This window comes from Eretmochelys imbricata, chromosome 1 (assembly GCF_965152235.1).
Source record: "Eretmochelys imbricata isolate rEreImb1 chromosome 1, rEreImb1.hap1, whole genome shotgun sequence".
NCBI classification, from domain to species: domain Eukaryota; kingdom Metazoa; phylum Chordata; order Testudines; family Cheloniidae; genus Eretmochelys; species Eretmochelys imbricata.
This window is the reverse complement of record NC_135572.1, coordinates 258713182-258736058: the sequence shown is the minus strand read 5'-3', so window position 1 is coordinate 258736058 and position 22877 is coordinate 258713182. Positions and strand designations below refer to the sequence as shown.

At 41.3% G+C, this 22877-nt stretch overlaps 1 protein-coding gene across 4 annotated transcripts in view; it reads right to left on the bottom strand.

Moving 5' to 3' along the window:
• The window catches only part of PARPBP (PARP1 binding protein), a 91256-nt gene that overhangs the window by 54200 nt on the left and 14179 nt on the right, over positions 1-22877 (bottom strand). For all 4 annotated transcript variants that reach the window (XM_077828439.1, XM_077828449.1, XM_077828462.1 and 1 more), the window contains 4 exons: positions 22270-22500; positions 16357-16455; positions 14452-14622; positions 6597-6751 (listed from right to left, as the gene is read on the bottom strand). In XM_077828439.1, the coding sequence (XP_077684565.1) occupies positions 6597-6751; positions 14452-14622; positions 16357-16455; positions 22270-22500 (656 nt within the window). The remainder of the gene's footprint in view (positions 1-6596; positions 6752-14451; positions 14623-16356; positions 16456-22269; positions 22501-22877) is intronic.

The following is a 22877-nucleotide window of genomic DNA, read 5'->3' as shown; positions in this document are numbered from 1 at the left end:
GAACATTCAAGGTGTAGGTTTTCAATGACTGACCAACCCTTTTTTGTATGAGTTTTTGTCTCCCATTTCTGCTTTCCGCTATGACAACATGAACAGCTGAAGTAACTCATGATTACTCTGAGACTTCCTGACAGCCAGCTCCATAATACTACAGTATATTTCTTCCTGCAGCAAATATGGGACCCTGATTTTGCAGCTTGATTATTTTCTATTGGATGAGGAATACCTTAACCATTCTGATGCTAAATATTGCTTCCAGCTAAAAGCTCCTATTGCTTGTTAGCTACCTCTGAGTTTCCAAGAAGGAACAGACTTCTGTGATCACCTGACTTTCAAAGGTAGAATGGTTAGTCCTTTGGAAGACTGCTTCTTCTGCAGGGACCTCCTAGCTGACATAGATAAGGCCATGGAGCAGAACTAATTCTAATCACATTGACATCACCTCACAGGATGAGAGGCTTAACAGAGGAACAGCAGTGCCTTAACTAGCTTGAATTACTTGCCCTTAGCTTCCAGAGACTTGAAGAGCTTTTGCAAGTAGCAGACTGCTATTCTCTGTGCATACACAGTGTAATTTGGAGCTTGTTAACAAACTCAAGGACTTGAAGCCTCCCTTCAGAAAAACTTCAGTTTTTCTATTCAGTAGATCCTCCAGGGCTGCTGCTTCTACTAGGGTTGCTGCTGTTCTAGCAACCCCAGAAATGGCAGCATCCACTCGTGTTTTCTGCATTAGATAGCCTCAGTCCTGTTAAGGGCTCTCTGTCAGCAACAGATCACTTGGTGCCCATTATTTTAATGTTAGAGTGAACATGTACAGGGCACTGCAACACACAGTGACAGGTCCCCAGGAACTGACTCTGCTGATAGCTTCCCTCCTCCGGTTGCAATATCTATACCATCCTGGCTACGTGGAGTGGGAAGCTAGAATCTGCCTCTCTCCTGCAACTGCAGGTTGAGAATGTCCCATTAGCCAGTATGAGGGGCTTCTCACAAGGATCCGTACACTGTAGCTACAGGCCATATGAGAGCTGCTGGAGCTGAAATGGTTCCTTCCCTTCTCTGACTAGGTTTTCTTCTGGAATTGGGAGTCAGCAGCACAAAGAAACTGCTGCCACTAGAACAATTCCTTTGAACTCCCTATAATGGGGACAGGAAGATATCTATTCATGTTGGAAAATCTAGCTAATGCTGGTGCCTGTGCAGACTCCTGTGTGCCTAAACAGACTCATGGAGGCTTCCCAAGTAGCTAGGGATTTGACTGCTCCATTCTCTTTCTCCGTAGACTCTGATGGAGGTGGAACTGGGAGGATCTAGTGTATTGCTGTTTCTAGGAATTGGCATAACTGCCTGACCCAGGGCAGGACAGAATCTGCACATGCTCTCCGTCCTCTTCCCTGGAGTACGGGGCGCTCTGGAGACCATACCCTTGCAGGGGATGATGGCTGGAAGAAAAGGACAGAGGGAAGACATCCATGAGAGCAGGTAACTAGAAGGTATACATATGGGGCTGGAATACCTGCCAGGTGCCCTTCCTGGGGCTTGCAGACATGTACTAGAGCCAACCCAGCTCTAGCAGAAACTTCTCTGCCTTCACAGGGTACAGGGGCTCCTGGACTTGAGGTTTCCCAGTTGCCCCAATTCTGGAAGTCGCCCTTTAGCTGTTATTTCTTCTCCCTCTTCCTGGACCTTACAGTAGCCTCCTGCTTCTTCACCTCCTTAGATATTTCTGCCACTCCAACTGCAGCTCCTCAGCCTCAGATCATTCTTATTCCCTCTCATGATCCTAAGGCTTCCTGTAGTTCCAGTGATTCCTTCCCCTCTGCTTCCCATGAAAGCCACACAGTTCTTGTCTCAAGGTTTTTATGCAAAGGGACCTGGTCTTCACTGCATCCATAGAAGATGCCAGCCCTCTCACCTTGCTGGATACCCATTTCCTGTTTCCCTCAGTCTGCTTCGGCAACTGCTCTCCAAAGTAGCCTGCCCTACTCCTTAGCAGCCACCCAGCCTCTCCAGAGTACATGGATGCCTAGACCAAAGACTTCTCCATTGGCTCAATCCTTGGTAATCTCTGCTCTTGAAAGGGCTTTCTGGCTCCTTTCCTCTTCCCCAGCCAGGTCCAACATCTGGGTAATTAATGGAATATATCATGTTTGAAATAACCACACTAACTGGAAGCAGAAGACCAAGTCCCAGCCCAGACTCCTTCAGTGTAGGATGTAAAAGAAGTATCCTGCAATACTGCGTGTGCGTGCCTCTCAGATGAGCTGCAGAACATGGGCCCCAATTGCTTATAAAAAGCACCAGTATTCTTCCTGCTAGGGGCCCCCTGCAGAGTCGATCTCTACAGCTGTAGTCTGTCTCTCCTTACAAAGCTGAGCACAAGCCAAAAGTTCCATTTGTCTCAGTCAGTAAAAGTGGGGATGGAGGGTCCATCTGCCCTCCTCAGTGGGAGTTTTCCTTCCATTTTTACTGTTGTGACCTAGAAAGCCCAGGATCTCTCTGGGTTCAACAGAAACATTGTGTTGTCTCTCAAGGCAGGTTTCATCTTTAGAAACAGAGACTTTAAGGTCAGAAGGGACCATTATAATCATCTAGTCTGACCTCCCTCACAACGCAGGCCACAGAATCTCGCCCACCCACTCCTGTAACAAACCTCTAACCTATGTCTGAGCTATTGAAGTCCTCAAATTGTGCTTTAAAGCAGTGCGACTCAAAGTGGTGGTCTGCAGACCGGTGTCAGTCTGCGAGCCATCGGCTGCTGGTCTGCGCGTACACTGGAAAAAAAAAAAATTGCCGGTCCCCCACATCAAATAGCTTGAGAAGCACTGGTTTAAAGTCTTCGAGGTGCACAGAATCCTCCAGCAAGTGACCCGTGTCCCGCGCTACAGAGGAAGGCGAAAACCCCCCAAGGCCTCTGCCAATTTGCCCTGGAGGAAAATTCCTTCCCAACCTCAAATATGGCAATCAGCTAAACCCTGAGCATGTGGGCAACACTCACCAGCCAGACACTTAGGAAAGAATTCTCTGTAGTAACTCAGATCCCACCCCATCTAACATCCCATCACAGGCCATTGGGCATATCTACCACTAATAGTTGAAGATCAATTAATTGCCAAAATTAGGCTATCCCATCATATCATCCCTTCCATAAGCTTATCAAGCTTAGTCTTGAAGCCTGATAGGTCTTTTGCCCCCACTGCTTCCCTTGGAAGGCTGTTCCAGAACTTCATTCCTCTGATAGTTAGAAACCTTTGTCTAATTTCAAGTCTAAACTTCCGGATGACCAGTTTATATCCATTTGTTCTTATGTCCACATTGGTACTGAGTTTAAACGATTCTTCCCTTCAGCCTTCTTTTGATTAGGCTAAACAAGCCAAGCCCCTTGAGTCTTCTTTCATAAGACAAGTTTTCCATTCCTCAGATCATCCTAGTAGCCCTTCTCTGTACCTGTTCCAGTTTGAATTTATCCTTCTTAAACATGGGAGACCAGAACTGCACACAGTATTCCAGAGGAAGTCTCACCAGTGCCTTGTAGAACGGTACTAACACCTCCTTATCTCTACTGGAAATACCTCACCTGATGCATTCCAAGACTGTATTAGCTTTTTTCACAGCCATATCACATTGGTGGCTCATAGTCATCCTGTGATCAACCAATACTCCAAGGTCCTTCTCCTCCGTTACTTTCAAGTGATGTGTCCCCAGTTTATAACTAAAATTCTTGTTATTAATCCCTAAATGCATGACCTTGCACGTTTCACTATTAAATTTCATCCTATTTCCATTACTCCAGTTTACAAGGTCATCCAGATCTTCCTGTATGATATCCCAGTCCTTCTCTGTATTGACAATACCAGCTTCGGGTCATCCACAAACTTTATTAGCGCATTCCCACTTTTTGTGCCAAGGTCAGTAATAAAAAGATTAAATAAGATTGGTCCCAAAACTGATCCCTGAGGAACTCCACTAGTAACCTCCTTCCAGTCTAACAGTTCACCTTTCAGTATGACCTGCTGTAGTCTCCCTTTTAACCAGTTCCTTATCCACCTTTCAATTTTCATATTGATCCCCATCTTTTCCAATTTAACTAATAATTCCCCATGTGGAACCGTATCAATGCCTTACTGAAATAGAGGTAAATTAGATCCACTGCGTTTGCTTTGTCTAAAAAAATCTGTTACCTTCTCAAAAATGAGGAGATCAGATTGGTTTGACATGATCTACCTTTTGTAAAACCATGTTGTATTTTGTCCCAATTACCATTGACCTCAATGTCCTTAACTACTTTTTCCTTCAAAATTTTTTCCAAGACCTTGCATACTACAGATGTCAAACTAACAGGCCTGTAGTTACCCGGATCACCTTTTTTTCCCCCCTTTCTTAAAAATAGGAACTATGTTAGCAATTCTCCAGTCATACGGTACAACCCCTCAGTTTACAGATTCATTAAAAAAATTTTGCTAATGAGATTGCAATTTCATGTGCCAGTTCCTTTAATATTCTTGGATGAAGATTATCTGGGCCCCCCGATTTAGTCCCATTAAGCTGTTCAAATTTGGCTTCTACCTCGGATGTGGTAATATCTACCTCCATAACCTCCTTCCCATTTGTCATCCTACCATTATCCTTAAGCTCCTCATTAGCCTTATTAAAGGCTGAGGCAAAGTATTTGTTTAGATATTGGGCCATGCCTAGATTATCCTTGACCTCCACTCCATCCTCAGTGTTTAGCGGTCCCACTTCTTCTTTCTTTGTTTTCTTCTTATTTATATGGCTATCAAACCTTTTACTATTGGTTTTAATTCCCTTTGCAAGGTCCAACTCTACATGGCTTTTCACCTTTCTCACTTTGTCCCTACATATTCTGACCTCAATAAGGTAGCTTTCCTTGCTAATCCCTCCCATCTTCTACTCCTTGTAGGCTTTCTGCTTTTTCTTAATCACCTCTCTAAGGTGCTTGCTCACCCAGCTTGGTCTACAACTCCTGCCTATGAATTTTTTCCCCTTTCTTGGGATGCAGGCTTCTGATAGTTTCTGCAACTTTGACTTGAAGTAATTCCAGGCCTCCTCCGCCTTTAGATTCACAAGTTCTTCAGTCCAATCCACTTCCCTAACTAATTTCCTTAATTTTTTTTAAAGTTAACTCTTTTGAAATCAAAACCCTAGTCACAGATCTATTTTTGTTTATCCTTCCCTTTAGTTTGAACTGAATTAGCTCATGATCACTCAAACCAAGATTGTCCCCTACAACCATTTCTTTTATGAGGTCCTCACTACTCACCAAAACCAAATCTAAAATGGCATCCCCTCTTCTTGGTTCAGCAACTACTTGGTGAAAGAATCCATCAGCTGTCGCATCCAGGAAAATCTGAGCCCTATTATTATTACTAGCACTTGTCCTCCAGTCTATATCTGGGAAGTTAAAGTCTCCCATGATCACACAATTCCCATTAGTATTTACTTCATTAAAAACATTAAAGAGGTCTCTATCCATAACCAGATTGGATCCCTGCGGTCTATAGCACACTCCAAGCACTATCCCAGGAGAGGCTCTAGTAGCTTTCTTCCCCAATGTGATTTTTGACCAGACAGACTGTCTTAACCATTCCATCACTTCTTATTTCTTTACAGTCTAACTCATCCTTGATATACAATGCTACTCCACCACCTTTGCACCCAAAACATACTTGTAAAGCATCTTGTTTTCTTTAAGCGCTCCTCACTATTTCTGGGAATCCCATTTGGATCCTTGTTCTTCCCTGCCTTTCTTACTTACCCTTACATGTGGGAGACAAGACTGCACAAACAACATTATTTACTCTCTGTGCAATGGAAAAATCAGCATCTAGCAACAGTGCCTTCAGTCAGTGCTAGAGGTGAAATCAAAGCACGCCATTCCTCCTTCCTCCCTCGTCCTCTCTCAGTCCTCCCACACCCCTTACAGAATAGTACAGAGGGAAACCGCACTGGATGTTTTCTGTGCGGCAGTAGTGGTGACTACAGAAGAGCCCAAAGACAGATTCGAGGTAAGGTTTTACAAGTGCTAACAAAAGAGGATTCTCCAAAAAACACAAAACCAGACAGCTGAACCACTACAATGATAACGACTATATGGTTATCAAAATATATAGAAAGTGTTGAGAGCATTTTACATCTTGAGGATACCACTGGAACGCTCAGGAAACCAGAAACCACCTGGAACTCAACAGCAACTACTGGAATAAGCAAGAAGCAGGCGTAGCTAGAATCTATCCCTGAAAGAGACCACAAGATAGGATCCTTTCATTGCTGTCTTCTATGGGACCTAATGAGCACACCAAGGTCTGGAATCAGAAAATTTTAATCCAAAAGACAGCTGGTCCTGCTGCCCAAACAGGGTGAAAACAATAGGGACAATGAATAATAAAGTTTCTAGAGCTACACAGTTTAAGCTATAAACATTTACGACTCCTAGGGCGAAAAAACAAAACAAAAACAAAACAAAATCCCACACCACTATCAACAAACAATAACTGAATTTAGAGAATTCTGAAAACAAAAACAAACAAACCAAGAATACCCCCACACCCAGAAAGAAAAGAGGGAAACTCCATTACCGTGGATCCAGGACTTCGCCGATGATTTCTTCCAGCTTGTCGATAAAATTAACAAAGTCTGAAAGTCCCTTTACATGGGTTCTTAAAGTATCAAATGGTGAAGGTGCATAACCTTTTCCTCCAAGTTCTATCATTCGGATGAAAGATGTTGCCATCTATTACCAAAAAAATATTTAGGTAGGTAGAACTATAGTGGTAAAAGAAGACGTGTATAACATTAAGAAGAGAAAATTATCAATTGTTTTGAAGTCGTAATCGTCTCCCAAGTCAAAAGGCAGCTGCTTGCTAGCATGAACAGTCCTAGTGAAGTCAATGGTCAACTTATGGTAGTAAACTTTATGCTTGGTGACAACCATTTGCAAGCTCATGATTTAAAATAGTGCAGCATTAATAGGAGGTCTGCAAACAAAATATAAAATTGGGTCCAAGTAATTAAGCACTGCCTTTTGCCAAATTAAGCTTAAAAAATCACTGTGCATTATTTTATAGATATATGCACGTGAGTAACTTTTTGCCCGCAAGCTGAACTCAACAGGCCTACTCGTGGCTATAACTAGGATCAGGGACATACTATGCATTATGAACATTTTCTAAAGTGAGAGTGACTAAAAGTTAGTCACTGAAGTGGCCTAATTTTCCAGACACCCACAACTTTCTTTCAGGGGAAAGAGGAGAAAAATCAAATGAGAGCTCAGGATGTTCATCACTGCTGAAAATCAAGTCAGTTATATATTCTAAAATCAGGTCAGTTTTATCTACTATATAAATATAGTGAAGTTTTCATATATTTATGTAGTAGATCTATACATATAGTAAATAAAAATAATAAAAATAAGACTGCCCCAAGCAGAATTTACACTTACAATTTTACAGCAACTTTCAGAAGAATTAGTTTTCTACTCCTATCTCTTTTAGGTAAAGAAAACTTTTGACAATCCTATCTCTGTTTGCAAAGATGCAATAGTAATTGTGTATATAATTTTTAACTTCAGATTATACACATCTTATGACCTCTGAGGACTTGAAAACAGTACAACTGAAATAATTCTAGCAAAAAAAGAAAGCAGATCTGCCAACATTCATATCTTTGCTCTGTTAAAGATTTGCTGTGGATTGCATGTGGTTCATAGGACCTTGCCTCCTCAATGGAAAATATTTTGGCTTCATGTAATTTATCCTAGACAAAGATGCCAAAAAGAGAAGACTTCTTTATACAGTAGAGAAGTTTCCCCTTTGGCAACTCAGAAAGAGAGGGTAATGAATCCAGTCCAAACACATACTTTTTTTATACAACATTAAGAGCTGAAATAATCCTAGAACTGAGGTTTCACAATTTTTTCCATATTTATTCAACCATAAGATCATAGGAGTTCGGCTGCTTCAGCATAAATAAAGGTTACTTACCCTACAGTAACAGTGGTTTTTCACTGGATCAGTGTATTCCACTGTAGCTGCTCATGCGCCTCATGTACACAAGATCAAATTCTTTCAAATAGCAGTGTTTGTCAGGGCCACGTACACACCTTGTGCCTCCTTGTGCTCCCACACAAGGACATCAAAGGCAGAGCTGCTGCAACCCTCCCTCAGTTTCTTTGCAGTTTGAAGCCCATGGTAGCTGAGGACTCTGAAAAGCAAGGATGGAGGGCATCAGTTAGTGTAAGGTACGTAACTTTTCTCTCCCTGTACGTGTCAGTGTGGCTCCCATTATAGGTGACTGACAAACACTCCTCTCCTTCGGGATAGTAAGATGAGTAGTATCAACTTCCTCAGTTGATCAGAGATTTTAGTATTGCTCTCCGAATCTAGCATCAGCTCTGGCAACTAAGACAAATGCATGTTTGTTTGTTTTTCCCCCCCTCCAAACAAACAAAACAACTTGTCAGTTGGTTTGCAGATCTTGGAATTGGAAATATTTCTGAAGCAGGTGGAGGATGTTATTTGAGCCCTGGTGTAGTGAGCCTTGATGGTCAGTGGGAGGAGCTCACCAGCCAATGGATAACAGGGAGATACAAAGATTATTTAAGTGGTATCAGAATGTAATGAGATGGCCTGTCTACAGACAGACAGGAAAAAAAAAAAGGGAGACAGTCTGAACAGTTTGTTTCTGTCAATGTAGTAAAGTAAGGCTCAGGAAAACTTCTAGTGTATATAAATTCAGGAGGAAGACAGGCAGATTTATGGGTTGATTCAGACGGAATTCCAAGGCCACCGTGGGGATGAACTTGGATTGAGGTTTGAGCACTACCATAACCCCATGAAACATTGTGTGCCCTGCTGCAAGTACTTGGAGCTCCCTCGTTCTCCTGGCTGATGCAATTGCAACTAGGAAGATAGTCTGGAGAGGACAAAGTTGAGGTCTCAGGAGGAAGTAGGCCCTTGAGGAAATCAGATCCATCAAATGAGTGGAGACCAAGCATAACTGTACAGGCAAATGGCAAGCAAAAATTGCTGAGAAGTATGTTTCATCTGCATAAATGAAGCTGAATACAGGTTAAGTGGAACGTTATTAAACCTTGTGAACTGCTCTGTCCATGTAGCTGAGTTGTTTCCAGTCTAAATCTGTGTTCCCTGGTCCCATGGTGTCTCCTCAGTGACAGCCCCTCTAGTTCCACTGATCATGACGCAAGGTGGACCTCAACTGGCCAAAGCATAGTAAAATGAAGGAAGTAGTAGCAGATCTCCAGTACTGAAACTGGAATAGGGTCCAGGCCCCACTGGGCAGTCCAAATAAAGAACTTCTTCCAATTTGACAAATAAGTTCTTCTGTGGACATCTTCCTGCTCTGTATCAGGATATCCTGGACTTATCTAGAGCAGTCTGTTTATGGCACTTAACCAGACAACATCCAGACTATCAGATGCAAATTCTAGATGAAGTATCTGACTACAGTGCTGCCTTTGCCAGTATGGAGCCCCTCTTGTTTGTCTCAATTTTGGAAGTCACCCTGAGGATAAAGCGGAGTCCGTGGAAAGGCATAAAGGAAGCTTGGATTCCACTACAGAAGAAAGGAGTTGGCAATGATCTCAGGCTCATGACCCCTCTGAAACAGAAATTCTGACAATTGGAATTGTCCTGGGTGGCAAATATGTCTACCATAGGAACCGACCCAGCTACAGAATAATGGGTGTATGATGGATCTCCACAGGAAGAACTTGTGACTGGCCAAGGACTGCGTAGAGAGGAAGTCTGCCAGGTTGTTGCTGATTCCTGGGAGATGGGACATTAGAGTTATCCCAAGTCAATGACATCTCATCCATAACCTGATGGTCCCCTGACAGAAGAAATGAGTATGAACCTCCTGGCTTGTTGATGTAGTGCATCACAGAGTTGTTGCCCATCAGGTTCAGCACTGCAGAATTTTGAAGACCAGATAGTAAGTCCATGCAGGACATTGACATGAAGCTGAAAGTCTTCCCAGGACAGGGTCCCTCGCATCTGTAGATGGTCTAGGTGGGCTCCCTCACTTGCTCCTGATGCCCTAGTAATTAAACTTCTTGTTAGGAGGTGGGATGTAGAACTGCACACCTCCATGTCTGTTTTTGGGTTCCTTCCACCATCTCTGTTCTGCAATGCCAAGAGGTGAACCACAACATTCTTTTTCATTTGGGTGTTTTGCTGGGGAATAGAGTGACCCTAGCCAGAATCAGAGTGGCCACAGGGGAAGTCTGGCAAGCAGTGCAACATACATGCATGCCAACATAGGGCCTAGCTGCCCCAGACACGTTCATAATGTTGTTGTTGTTGACAACTTGGTTTTTATTGCAAGTAATAGCAGTTGCACTGAGAGGAATCTGTCATTGGGAAGGTATGCTCCCACAGACCTGGAATTGATCAAGGCTTCTGTGAACACTAACACCTGTGATTGGAGAGACACTTTTTTGTTGTTCACCAAGAGACTCAGCTGAGAGAATAGGGAGAGAGCGTAGTTCAGGCTCACAGCCATCCCCTCCTGAGATAGGTCTGTGATCAGCCAATTGTTGAGGTAATCATAAATGTGGCTACCCCTCCTTCTGAAATGAGCCACTATATTGCTTAGCACTTAGTGAAGATTTTTAAATGCCATGGAAAGCCTGAATGATAGTACCTTGTTTTGGTAATGATTGAGTCCACTGTCAATCGTAGGTACTTCTTGTGGGCTGGATGGATGGCTATGTAGAAGTACGCATCCTGAAAGTCAAGAGGAGACCAAATGTTACCATCCTGAAACTCAGGCATCATGTATTTGTTCTGTCAAAAGTCTAGTATAGGATTAAGACCCCTTTCTTCTGATATTTTTTCTTCTTCCTGAAGGAGAAGAAACCCTCTTCCCCGGTACTCTGTAGATACTTCATGGCTCCTAGATAAAGCAGTAAGACCACTTCTTGTTGTAATATTTTCTCATGAGAGGGATCCCTGAAGGAGGACAGGGCAGGAAAGTTGGTACGGATAATGTCTAGAAATGGACAGGATAGCCTCTAGTGCCCATTTGTCAGCTGTGAAAGCTGCCTAGGCGTGGTGAAGAAGGGGCAAGGTGGTTCCCAAAGATAAGTGAAAGCTCCAGATTGACTCCAGTGTGACTCTCAACACTCCCATCAAATCTGCAGCTACTGAGAGCGAGTCAGGTTAGCCAAGGAAGTGGGGGAGAAAAAAAAAAAAAGTCACCCCCTGGAGTACCTGGACTCTCTCTGGGTGCTCTGATTGACAACCACAGAAACAGGACTGTGTCCTCTGCTGGGGCTTACATTTTTAAGGTTTCCTATAGAGGGCCAGCACGTAAATCCCTAAGGAAAATAGCATTGCCTTAAGAGGGAGCAGAGTACTTAGTCTATTTTCTGGCTGAAGAGCTCCATCTCCTCAAAGGGCAGGTCTTCCAAAGTGGCCTGCAGCTGACAGTGTACCAGATACCTGGAGCCATGAGGCCTCTCTCTTAGTGACTGCCCAGCCATCAACCCTATAGCCATATCAGTTGTGTCCATGGACACCCATAGCTACATTCTGATGACCATCTAGTCCTCCTTAATGATTTCCGTTAACTCATCCTGGTTTCTCTTGGATTTTGGATGAGAAGAGAGTGACCTTCACCCAAGAAAGAAAACAGTACTTTGATAAATTACTAGCCCCGATTTGCCAAACAGAATTATGTTGATCAGTCTCTCTGTCTTGCATCCAGAGAGAGGTCTGATTTTTTTGGATCTGTATCCTTTGGTATGCTTTTTATGGACCTTGATTTTTCTTGTACTTTCAAAACAACTAAAGACTCTGGGTTTGGATGCGCATAAAAGTGTTCAAAGCCTTTGAGGGGCACCCAATATCTCGACTCCATTCTTTTCAAAGTGGGAGGAAGAGTTGCCGGGATTTGTCACAGTCCTCTGACCAGTTCCAGGATCCCTTCATTAACAGGGAGAACAATTCTGACTGGCATTATGGCACTCAAAATACTTGTACATAGAGTACCTGTCCAGGCTGTAGATAGTCTAGTCTATCACTGGCACTGGGGCTGGTGTCAGGGCCTATTCTGGCACTGATGAAGACTCTGTGGGTGGAGACAGGGATTGTTGTGATCCCTCTGTCATCATGTCTTCCTCTTGGGGGCCATGTTCAGTTCTAGTGTGGGAGGACTGGCTAATGATGCAATCACCCACTCTTCCTGTAAGCATTGTGGGGTGGGGAAGGAATCTATTCTTAAATGCATGAGATGACAGTCTCCAGTAAAGGCAATATGGGCAAGGTATCATGTCATATGGATACTGGCCTGACTAGGGCTAGCCCAGTGCCACACATTTGGGGCAGTGCTCTTAATAAGGACTCCCAGGTGTCCTCCTTAGGGTCACACTATAAAGGCAGAGGAGAGTCTCTCCTCAACACCAGCAAGAATGAATACACCAACAATGGCATAGAAGAGCATATCTTCTCTTTGAAAGGCAGCGCCATAGGTTGATAGGGCACTGGCGCTGATGGTTTCTTTCCATTGCAGGGAAACACTCTGGAGATAATTCAGATTCCTCCAGAGTATTTCTCAGATCTTTTCTGGGTTCCATGAAAGATGGAAAGATCAGAGGTCTCATTCCCTCTGCCACTCCTGATCTGGTGGAGGACTCATATGCTCGGTCCTTTGAGAAATCATGTTTTCTTTCCTCCTTATGGAACTTCCCTTAACATTTGCATCTATGTTTGGGATCTGTTCAGCTCCATGAATGAGCCTTATCTTTATATATAAGCACAGGTGCTAGATTTCCTGCCTGGGGTAGGCACCAAGGCTGTCCATTTTTGGTGCCAAGGTTTTCAGTGCCAAGGACGGGCCAGTGTTGAAGGGGACCTGGCCAGCATCAAAGTCACCAGTGCTGGCTCTGCTGGTGCTTTCTTCAGATTCTTTCTAGTGCTTGATCTCTACATGTATGCTCAAGGAAGTGCTGGCAGATACAGGTTTATCTTGCCTTGCTCTGGTAGTGACCATCTCCTGCGGTTCCAAAATGACACATATGGACTGCTCCAATAGATGTAGCTTGAGTGGAGTGAAAAGGACTTGTACACAGAGTACCTGTCCAGGCAGTAGATAGCTTAGTCTAGGCAAAGAGGCGTTGATTGTCCATGCTTGAAAGGGATCAGTCTCCCACAGGATGGGCAAGGTTTAAACCTTGACAGTATGGAGTCCACTATGAGGCATAGTAGCTGACACCCAGCACCTTGTCCGACTGCGCAGGCATGGTCTCCAGGAACTCCCCCCCCACCACCTTTTTTTTTTTGCAGGGACAAGGCACATCCAAATGAAGAGAGTGTAAAGATGAAAAATTTCTTCATAAATTTAATTAAAACAAACATTTTTTAAAAGTATCTAAAAAGAGTCACACACTCACTAGGTTCCATCTTGCTGCCATAAGCAGAAAGAGGGAAGTGAGGTAGGATCACAGCTGCTGCATAAGCCCTTGTGAAGAAGCATGAGAAGACACAGGGTGAATGTATGGCCCCAACAGACACTGCTATTCAAAAGAATCTGATCTTGCATGCATGAGGTGCATGCCCATTTACAGTGGGGTCCACAATGACAAGTATTTAAAGAACATGATATACTAAATCTATTTCTAGCTCCATTCAAAATGACTCGTAACATCAGATTCAAAATTAGTTTGTATTTGTTTAAAAAAAAAAGCACACAACTGGGTGCTTTAAAGGTTGGAGACCTTTGAACAAAGTTCTCATCTACTTATCAACTATGTGTAATTAAAACAGTATTCCTGACAGTGCTACACCTTATGAGAAAGGACCTCTATATCTGTGCCCTTTTGACACTTATTGTAAGCAGAATATGCTCCAAAACTCTTCTTGCACTCACTATTCTTGGAGGGAATTTTCACTGCTCTGATATGGTCTGCATGAAATTCCCAGAGAGCCTAAATCACAAAGCTTGTAGTAAAACAAAAATGTATTAAAAACAAAGAAAAATTTAGTTAAAGCAAAAGAAAAATGCATGCATAACATATTGAGAACTAAACTGGGAAGAAGTTAATCCAGATCAGTATGCATACCATACTCATTCAGGATTCTAGTTATTACTTTGGATAGACAGTTTTGATTTCTGTTGCTCCCATATCCTTTTTACAACTTGCGTTTACATGCACACAAATTGTTTCCTTGCTCACCTTTGCAACTGATGTCCAAGTAGGCATCTACCCTACTCTGCAAGCTCTTTGCTCTAGTCTAAGAGATGTGCTTTTCCCGGTTATTTGTCCTGACTGGCTAGGTTAGCCTGAATCCAATTTGTTCTCAGCCTTACATCTGAGTTTAAAGACGCAGCACTCACATTTTTATAATTGTTTCATTACTTCTGATCTACTCCAAATATGTATTCTTGAAAGATTAATGCTGATTTGACACATACCAGGAAAATGGACATTTGTCTCTTCTGTGCAGCATGCTTTAGGTCAGTGAAGGCTTCTCTTCCAAGTCCTCTATCAGGAATATTTAAAACATGAGCCATGGCCAGATCATTCTTAGAATTCACCAACAGGCTTAAATATGCACAAACAAACTTCTTCACGATCAATAGCAACTGCATAAGAAAGTGTCAAGTTAGCTTGTCTCAAAAACATTAAAATAAAAAAACCTATTTAAAAATGAACTAGGTATACGCAGAAATCATTGTTCTGAAAGAGTAAGAATATCAGTCATGCTGAATTACAAGACACTGACTTCTATACATATGGAGACTGGGAAATGATGAATGTAAGCCAGTATGGACCAAACGTGGAATTTTAATGTGTTGAAAGTTTTTGTACATGATGCTACATAATCCACATGAGATTTAGAGCATTCTCATTTCCCTTTCTCTTCAACACTTTGATAAGCTTCAATTTGTATCTGACATTATCTAGGTCTTCTTCCATAAACATCCTTACAACAAAGGCACTTTTCATAACCTAAGGCCCCACTGATGTCAATGGAAGTTTTGCCAATGGTTCATGATTTCATTTCTAGTGCATTCACTTTTCAACAAGGTACTAGAACTTGAAGTGATAAACTATGACCCCCACAAAAAACTTATTTATATTACAGCTGCACTCTAGTGTGCTAGGCCCCATGCAAACATAAGAAGACAGTCCCTGACCTGAAGAATGTACAGTCTAAGCACGAACAGACACACTAAAAGGAAAAGAAAATAGATTGGTGAAGAAAGTAAACAAGATCATATGGTTACTTAGGAAGTTATGCATATCTGAGTGTTTTTTTAATGGAGCACCTGGGATGGAGGTGTAGGAAGAAGAATTGTGAGAAAGGGAGGAGACACTAAGAACAAGAGGAAAAAAGTAGAGGAAGACTGAAGTTTAGAAGAGGAAAAAGAAAGAAGGGTGAGAAATGTATTTGTCAAGTAGACCAAGGAAGACTTGTGCTAGTAGCAGCGGGGCAGAGTAAGGAGAAAACGAGAGTTCAAATTTCAAAAATTCAACAAGTCTGATGTCAGGTAGCTGAGAAGGAAGTTCTGGGGAAGGAAGCAAACATGTTCTGACTTGTCCCCAAATGCCATGCTGGAGCTCCCTCTTATGGTGAGTGTATGAATATTGGAGAGGGCAAGAGACTCCTACTAGCTGGTCAGTCTCCCTGTAGTGGGGGAGAAGAAAAGGGATGGGAAGGCATGGGTACCCAGCATTTCCAGGAAGCCCATGGTGGTTTGACTGAGGACAAGCAAACACCAACTTATGCCCCCCTTTCATTTGCTGGAGCTGCCATCACTACTGTTGGTGAGAGAGTTTCTCTAATGTGTAAGTAGGGTAAAAGAGTGGAAGTTAAATAAAATCTGAGGTGCAAATCATAGTGGAGCCATTACCTCACTGTTCATCTGTGAGCAAGTCACTAGACTATTATTCAAGGCAACATCTGAGTATAAAAGGAGGAGAAAAAAAGAGAAATTATGGCCCACAACTGCTGCCTTGCCTATGCATAAGGAAAGTTAACTTTTTCTTCCACTTTAATGGGGACCTAACCTTACACCCCCTAACTAAGGGCTCCTACAGAAGCCTGGTCCTGCTCTTCAGGCTTGCAGAAAAGACTTGTCTCGTTCTTCAAGGGTACAGAGAGCAGCATATAGCATGTTTTCTAGCCCTATAAGCAGAGGCATGAACTACCAACAAGCTCAGGTGCGATACTGGAGGTCATTAAGTATTCTCTACTCTGACAGTTTAGACTAGCAATAATTGAGGAAGAACACGTTGTGTTGCATTTCACCTATTCACTTTTGCATACAGAGTGAATATTTTTTAGAAGTTGTAATGAAGATGAAAAGTTTTACCTTCACATTATCCTGGCTGTGTCTGATTGGTGTTGAGGGTATGGAAAGACAAGAGCCATTCTCTTCTGATAAGCCAGAGATAAAATTTAACAGTTGAACCTTCAGTAAAATACACAGAGTAGGATTAAATATGAAGATGATTGAAAATTGAAAAAATTAGTAATTATTTCAGTACTGTAAATAGCCTTATCCCAACAATGGTCTCCTCCAATCCTTGAAAGAGGAAGCAGCCTGCAAAGGTCTCTCTACTCTTGAAAACACAAAACTTCCAAAGAGGAACCTGTATAAGCAAGTAACTGAGATGCAAGCCTGAAAAATCAGTTTATGGGAAGAGTTTCTATAGGACGATGCTGGGCAGCAGCATACTCAGCCTTGTGTTGAAAGGTATGTTTGTCACCATTTCAGCTGATGCCTCCAAAACAGAGAATGTGGGACTACCGGAAATGGTTAACCAAAAAAAAGGAAGCTGCACATAGGAGGAAGAAAAGACAGCTAAAAAACAACCTAGGACACTGGAGGCAGAGTCAAATCCATGCCTAAGGATACTAGAAGGAAATGTGGAGGCAGGGACAAGATGGGCAGCTATTGCCCTCAAACAGGAAAAACTTTCCCAGAATCTAGACCAGAGAGACAAAATCATCCTCTGCTCCTTTCTATTTGGCTACACTTTAAGAATCTTGACATAGATCTAAAATTGCATATGCCATTTTTCATCCTATAGTGAAGCATTTTGCCTATGATATTTAGATCTTTTATGTCAAATTCCTTTTCAATTAGACACGGTTTATAGAAACCCAAGTGCTGCAGCCAAAATTGGGGCTCACTCACTGAAACTCATTTGAGTGCTCATTGTACTTTGGAGGTCAAGTCAAAAAAACTAAAATTTAGGAGGAAAAAAAATTTGGTGACATATCTATAGTTGACAGATATGACAGCAAAAATAGAACATGAATGACTTACCATCACTTATCTCACTCAAACTGAACCTAAAGATGGATGAGACTGTCTCAAATCAACCATCTGTTCAGTTCCTTATTACTAGTAGCTTTTTACTTTTATCTTCTCATGCTTTATTAATTTTAGGGTTTGGATCAAATAAAGTAACTGTAGTTAACCAAAACCACCTTTCACCAACATATCTAAATTGATTACTACATAGAAATTGATCTGAGAGAGTAGTTCTTAAATTAACCCATTTTATAGCCATGGAGCCTGGTAGGGACTAGGATTACTTGAGAGTAATCTTAACTGAGAAGCACTAAAGTGTTCTTATTAGATATTCATTTCAATGGTTTCCCTCCACAGAATCTTTGAAGTGTATTTCAATCACTATCAGTCTATTGATTCTCCATGTTCAGAAGTACTGTAAATTGTTATAGGCACACAGCAATTCTCCAAAACAGGTCATGTTTTTGGAGTTTAATGTACCCTCATATCCACATTGATATATCATTAGAAAGCTTATTTTATGTATGTTTAGATGAGCTATTATGTGGAGCAGTCAAGTGGTGCCATAAGACTATAGGCGAGGTGAAATAATCATACCCAAAATTAGAATAATTTTTTGCCCAGTTCCAGAAATACTGAAATATGACCACAGTTTTTTCTGTTTAAGTTGAAATTAACACCTAAATGGGTGTTAGATAACACCTTAACCATCAAACAAGAATGTATTCAAAGATGTATATTGGTTTTGCATGGGTAAATATTTTTTCAGATATGATGAAGCAGGTGGCAAAAATGGCAGATATCAATATTGCATATTTACCACCACACATTCTTAATTGCCAAGGTATCTCACAAGTGATAAGTTTTCTATATTTTCCGTTGAAATTTGCTGACCAGATCAGTCTCAGAGAAGACTGCGCACCAGTAGCAGAAGATTGCATGGCCACCATTTGTACTACATAGTGGATAGATATAAATGTACATGAATTCCTAATGTAATTCTTCTCCATTTGTAAGCTTTTGTACATACAAATTAAAACTTATCAGAATAGATGCTACATTGTAACTGCCTATGCATGCAGTACTAAACTTTTTGAAATATTCTAGAAACTAGCTTTTTAATTCAGTGACATTTACACAAAGGTCAATATTAGTATTAGAGATGAAAAATACATGGCTTCATATTACAAATATGCAAAAGCTATGAGAGAAAGAACTAACCTAACAAAAAGTAGTGAAAACAAAGTCCACAAACAAGTCCTTGACTCTGCACTGAAGAGGCATAAAGAGCATGTTACAGCTCTTACCAACCATGTCATCAACAATATGACAAACCCATTTGACCTTGAATCACATCCAGAGGTGATCATCATCATATCTACTGGACTGCAGGTAACATCAGGTGCTCAACTTTCTACTGAAAATAGCAGGTGTTGGTGAAGAACAAGTAGAGAGATTTGGGAGAGATGCACCCAATTCTGATGGAACACATAGCTTCTTCTGTCAAGTTAAGAAATCGGGCATCAACAACATTTGCTGACGTGGCCTCTAAGACCAAGTTTAAGTCTGGCAAGGGAGGAACAATCACAGCAGCTATAAGTCCATACATTGTTTTCCACAGAGCCCTGTCCTTAGTAAGGATGCAGAAATGATGTTTCAATGGCATTTGTTCTTAGGCACAGGTTCTATTCTGTGACTATGTTCCTCTTTCATGTGATGGAATAATGAGAAGAACAAAAAGCTAAGTTAGTGCATCAAGCTGGAAGCTCAAGCTGAAAGAATCCATGAGCTAAGAGCATGCAACAAAAATCACAGTGTACATCAGAGATGCCATGGCTGTAATACAAACAATGTCTGTGGAATTTGTGTCCACATACTGTGAACTGGCTGCTGAACACTTGAGGCAGGTCCTAAAAAGATTTAACAAATCTAATTCAGAAAGCAAGTCCTTGACAGATGTGACAACAATAATTCCTTGAAAACTGCAGAAAGATAGTGCTGGATGGCATCTAAGGTAGAATGGCAAGAAATACCAGGTGATTGGTGGATGCCCTGTGCCTCCATAGAAAAAAAATTCTAAATGTGGCATCCAACAAGCAGTCACTCATAAAATTCCTCTGTGAATGCATGGCTCAAAATGCACCTGAAAGTGTAGGAGCATACCCAACAAACACTCCATCTTACTGCAGGCTTCTCCAATGGTGAAGTAACAAAGTCCATCAACGGTAGATGTGCTGAAGAAGCTCAAGACTCACACAGTACTCAAGAGGAAGCAGATGCAAAAATGCTTCTGCATACTATGTGCTATATCTGGGTCTCTTAATGCCAAAAGGAACCATAGAATTAGGTCACCTGGTACAGATGTTATAGTCCTTGCTGTTCATTACCTTCCAAAAATGTAACACATAGATAGATAAAAATGTTGATTGAAACAGGCATCATTACCAGCACAACTGATAGGAGTAACTTCATACCTGCATGTGCAATCTGTAATGCACTCACTCCTGACTTCTGCAACATACTTCCTGCTGTACACACATTAACAGGGTGTGACTCTGTCATCCCTATTTGGTATGGGCGGGGGGGGGGAAATCTGTGTTTAATATTGTCAAAACAAAGAGCTTACTGCTTCAGAGATCTTGCCAAATTAGAAGAGAGTGATAGACACAGCACAACTTCTGCAGCAAGAAGTTGCTAGCAGGGCTGTATAACCAGACCCTGGGGGGGGAGGGGTGGGGGTGGGGGAGATAAATAAATAATAAAAAAAGAGACACCCCACCCCCCAGACACCTGATTTACTTATGCCTCAATCTAGCCATCAAAAAGGACAAACCACAGGCCAAACTCATCATGTGAGGACAGTTTTGAAGAGCATGTCAAAAGAGCATCTTGGCAAACAAAGATTTGGATGTCTTAGCACACAGGTAAACCAAATATTGCATCACCACTGCAACATTTTTAGGAAAATGTGGAGAATGAACAACTTTCTGTATTCTTCAAGAGTGCAAAGGCATCCGAGAGTCTTCAAGACCTTATTGTGTCTCTACCAGTAGGGGTTGTTGCACGATCAACTGCGTCTGTAGGCAGAACAATATTCCCTGCAAAGAAGTGTACATGCCAAGGCAGCGAAGACTGTAGTAACCCACTGAGAGGCTTTCTTGGTGTGCCCACAACTGCAAGTCACCCTGTTACTCCTCTGCCACAGCATAAAAGGAATTTGTTGGTACTAAACTGTGTGACAACTCCCTGTCACCCCAGTCTGTTACCAGCCAAACTCCTTAGGACTCTTGTCAGCCCTTATTTGCCTTGCAGGTAACACTTCCTGAACACTGCCTTGCAGTTCCTGAACCCTCTAAAAGAGCGTTCCTCTGTAGTATCCAGCCCTGTTACTGTACAGTCACAAATCCACTGTCTACAAAGAAACAGAATACACATCAGCCTGTTGTCTCAGCTGCGAATGAACACCTCACTTTAATACAACAGCACTAAGATGAATTTATAATAAAACAAAAATAAGTTTATTAATAAAGAACGGAGTAGGGGATACGAATCAGAGATCATAGAAACAGAATATGGTTACAAATAAAAAAGTATAATCACGCTTTCTCATGGACAAAACTCAACAAGCTACAATACTTGTCTAATGCAGTTTTCTCATCTACAGCCACTTCTTAGCATCACCCAACCCACATGACTGGGGAGCCACTGTTCATGAATACAAAGAGCATTGACCTCTCTGTTCTCTGAATGATGGATAACCAAAATGTTTTTGCTTCTCTTCATATCCTCAAAAGTTTATTGTCTGCGTCACCAGAGTCAGGATGAACTCCTGGAGTTCAGATGCCAGTGTCTTCCTATACTGATTTCACATCCTCATGTTAATTTGTTCCTCCCGTGTATCGTAGACGCACATGAACTGCCTATTGTCTCTTGCATCACCATGCTCAATTTTCATTGGTAATAGGAAGATAACTATCCTCCCTCTTTTATGGGAGAAAACCCGTTTCTCCCTTTGTTTGGTTGCAGACTCTAAAGCATAACAGTAAAAGCGTCTATAATTCCTTATACTGTATTAATACATACACTTCATAACAATATTAATGACTAATATGTCACCAGCTTTCACTCGATATCTTACACAACATTCTTTATAGATAAATATCATGACAAAAATGTGTTCAGTGTATTGAGTTTGTCAGGCTTGACAGGAGTAGCTATTATGTGACATTGAACCCTTTGGCAATGGGCATTGAGGAGCTCTTAGGGTCACACCCACACACTCTCAAGAGAGATAATGGTGAACAAGATGATAATAATGTTGTCTAGAAAAGTCACCACTGCTATTACATTTAAATGATACCTGTATCAATTACTAGATTTTGTAATACCCTTTAGATTGTTGTTGTGATGCTTTGAGGTCACAAAGAAATCCAATTTTATGTCTTGAAATATTTAGAGTCATTAAATTAACTGGAACAAATGCAAATATTTAAAAGTGGTCTTTTTAATGTGTTTATGGTGTCATTGTTTATCCTGTTTCTATGAAAACAGCACCACTTAACAACTCCACATCATATCTCATCTAAAAGTAGACATAATAAGCTTTCAAATGGTATATGATGTGCATGTTTGTAGAGAGGGGTTCATTAAGTCAACCAAATTGGTGGTGTCGCCACTCACCTATTACATTTCAGTCAGGTGAGTTTTCTGCCCCCAAAAGACTACTTGACTCTTAGAAGGACTGTTTCCACGAGACAGGAGAATACGGAGAAATGTTTAAATCACAAAAGTTTACTCTTTAAAAACAACTGAGCAATTATAAAATTAAACTTTCTTCCCCACAGAAAAACTAAGCAACAGATATGAACAATTCATGGCTTCTGAACAGATCTTAATATTATTGCATTTCTGAACTTGAGTTAACCATATTGGTACACAATTTCAGACATACAAAGACATACTTACAGGGGACATCTCTTCAATTTCAGATTCAGATGTTAATGTATGACACTTCTGGCAAATATCAATTAGATCTAACATATTACTCCTCTTTAAGAAGGTATCATAAGCTTTTTTGATATCATCATAGTTTTCAGGTGCTTCCATATTCTCATATGTCAATCCCAGTTTATCATGTAGCAAGTATTTCCAGGTTTCCACCACATCACTAAGAGATACTGTGAAATCTCCATGAAGCTAATATAAAAAGGGAAAAGTAAAAGAAAAGCATTATGCTTTGCTGGTAGTGTAGATATTGAAAACTTTAATAAAACAACATTAATATATCTTTTAATACACTCTGTACACTGAAGTATTTTAATGCTGGTTCATTTATATTAAACCTAAAGAAAATATGTTACTTGTAACTAGAGTTCTCGAAGTGTATTGACCATGCAGTTCAACAGTCTTAGAATATGCAACCTATTGGTCTCTAATTCTTAAGATGATCACAATGGTGCCTTCTGGGTTTAAAAAATAAATAAAATAAATAAATAAAATCAATCGATCTTTAAAGACCTATGCACATGCAAAACTGTATTTATGAGCAGAGGTGGATTAAGGTTTCCTGGGGC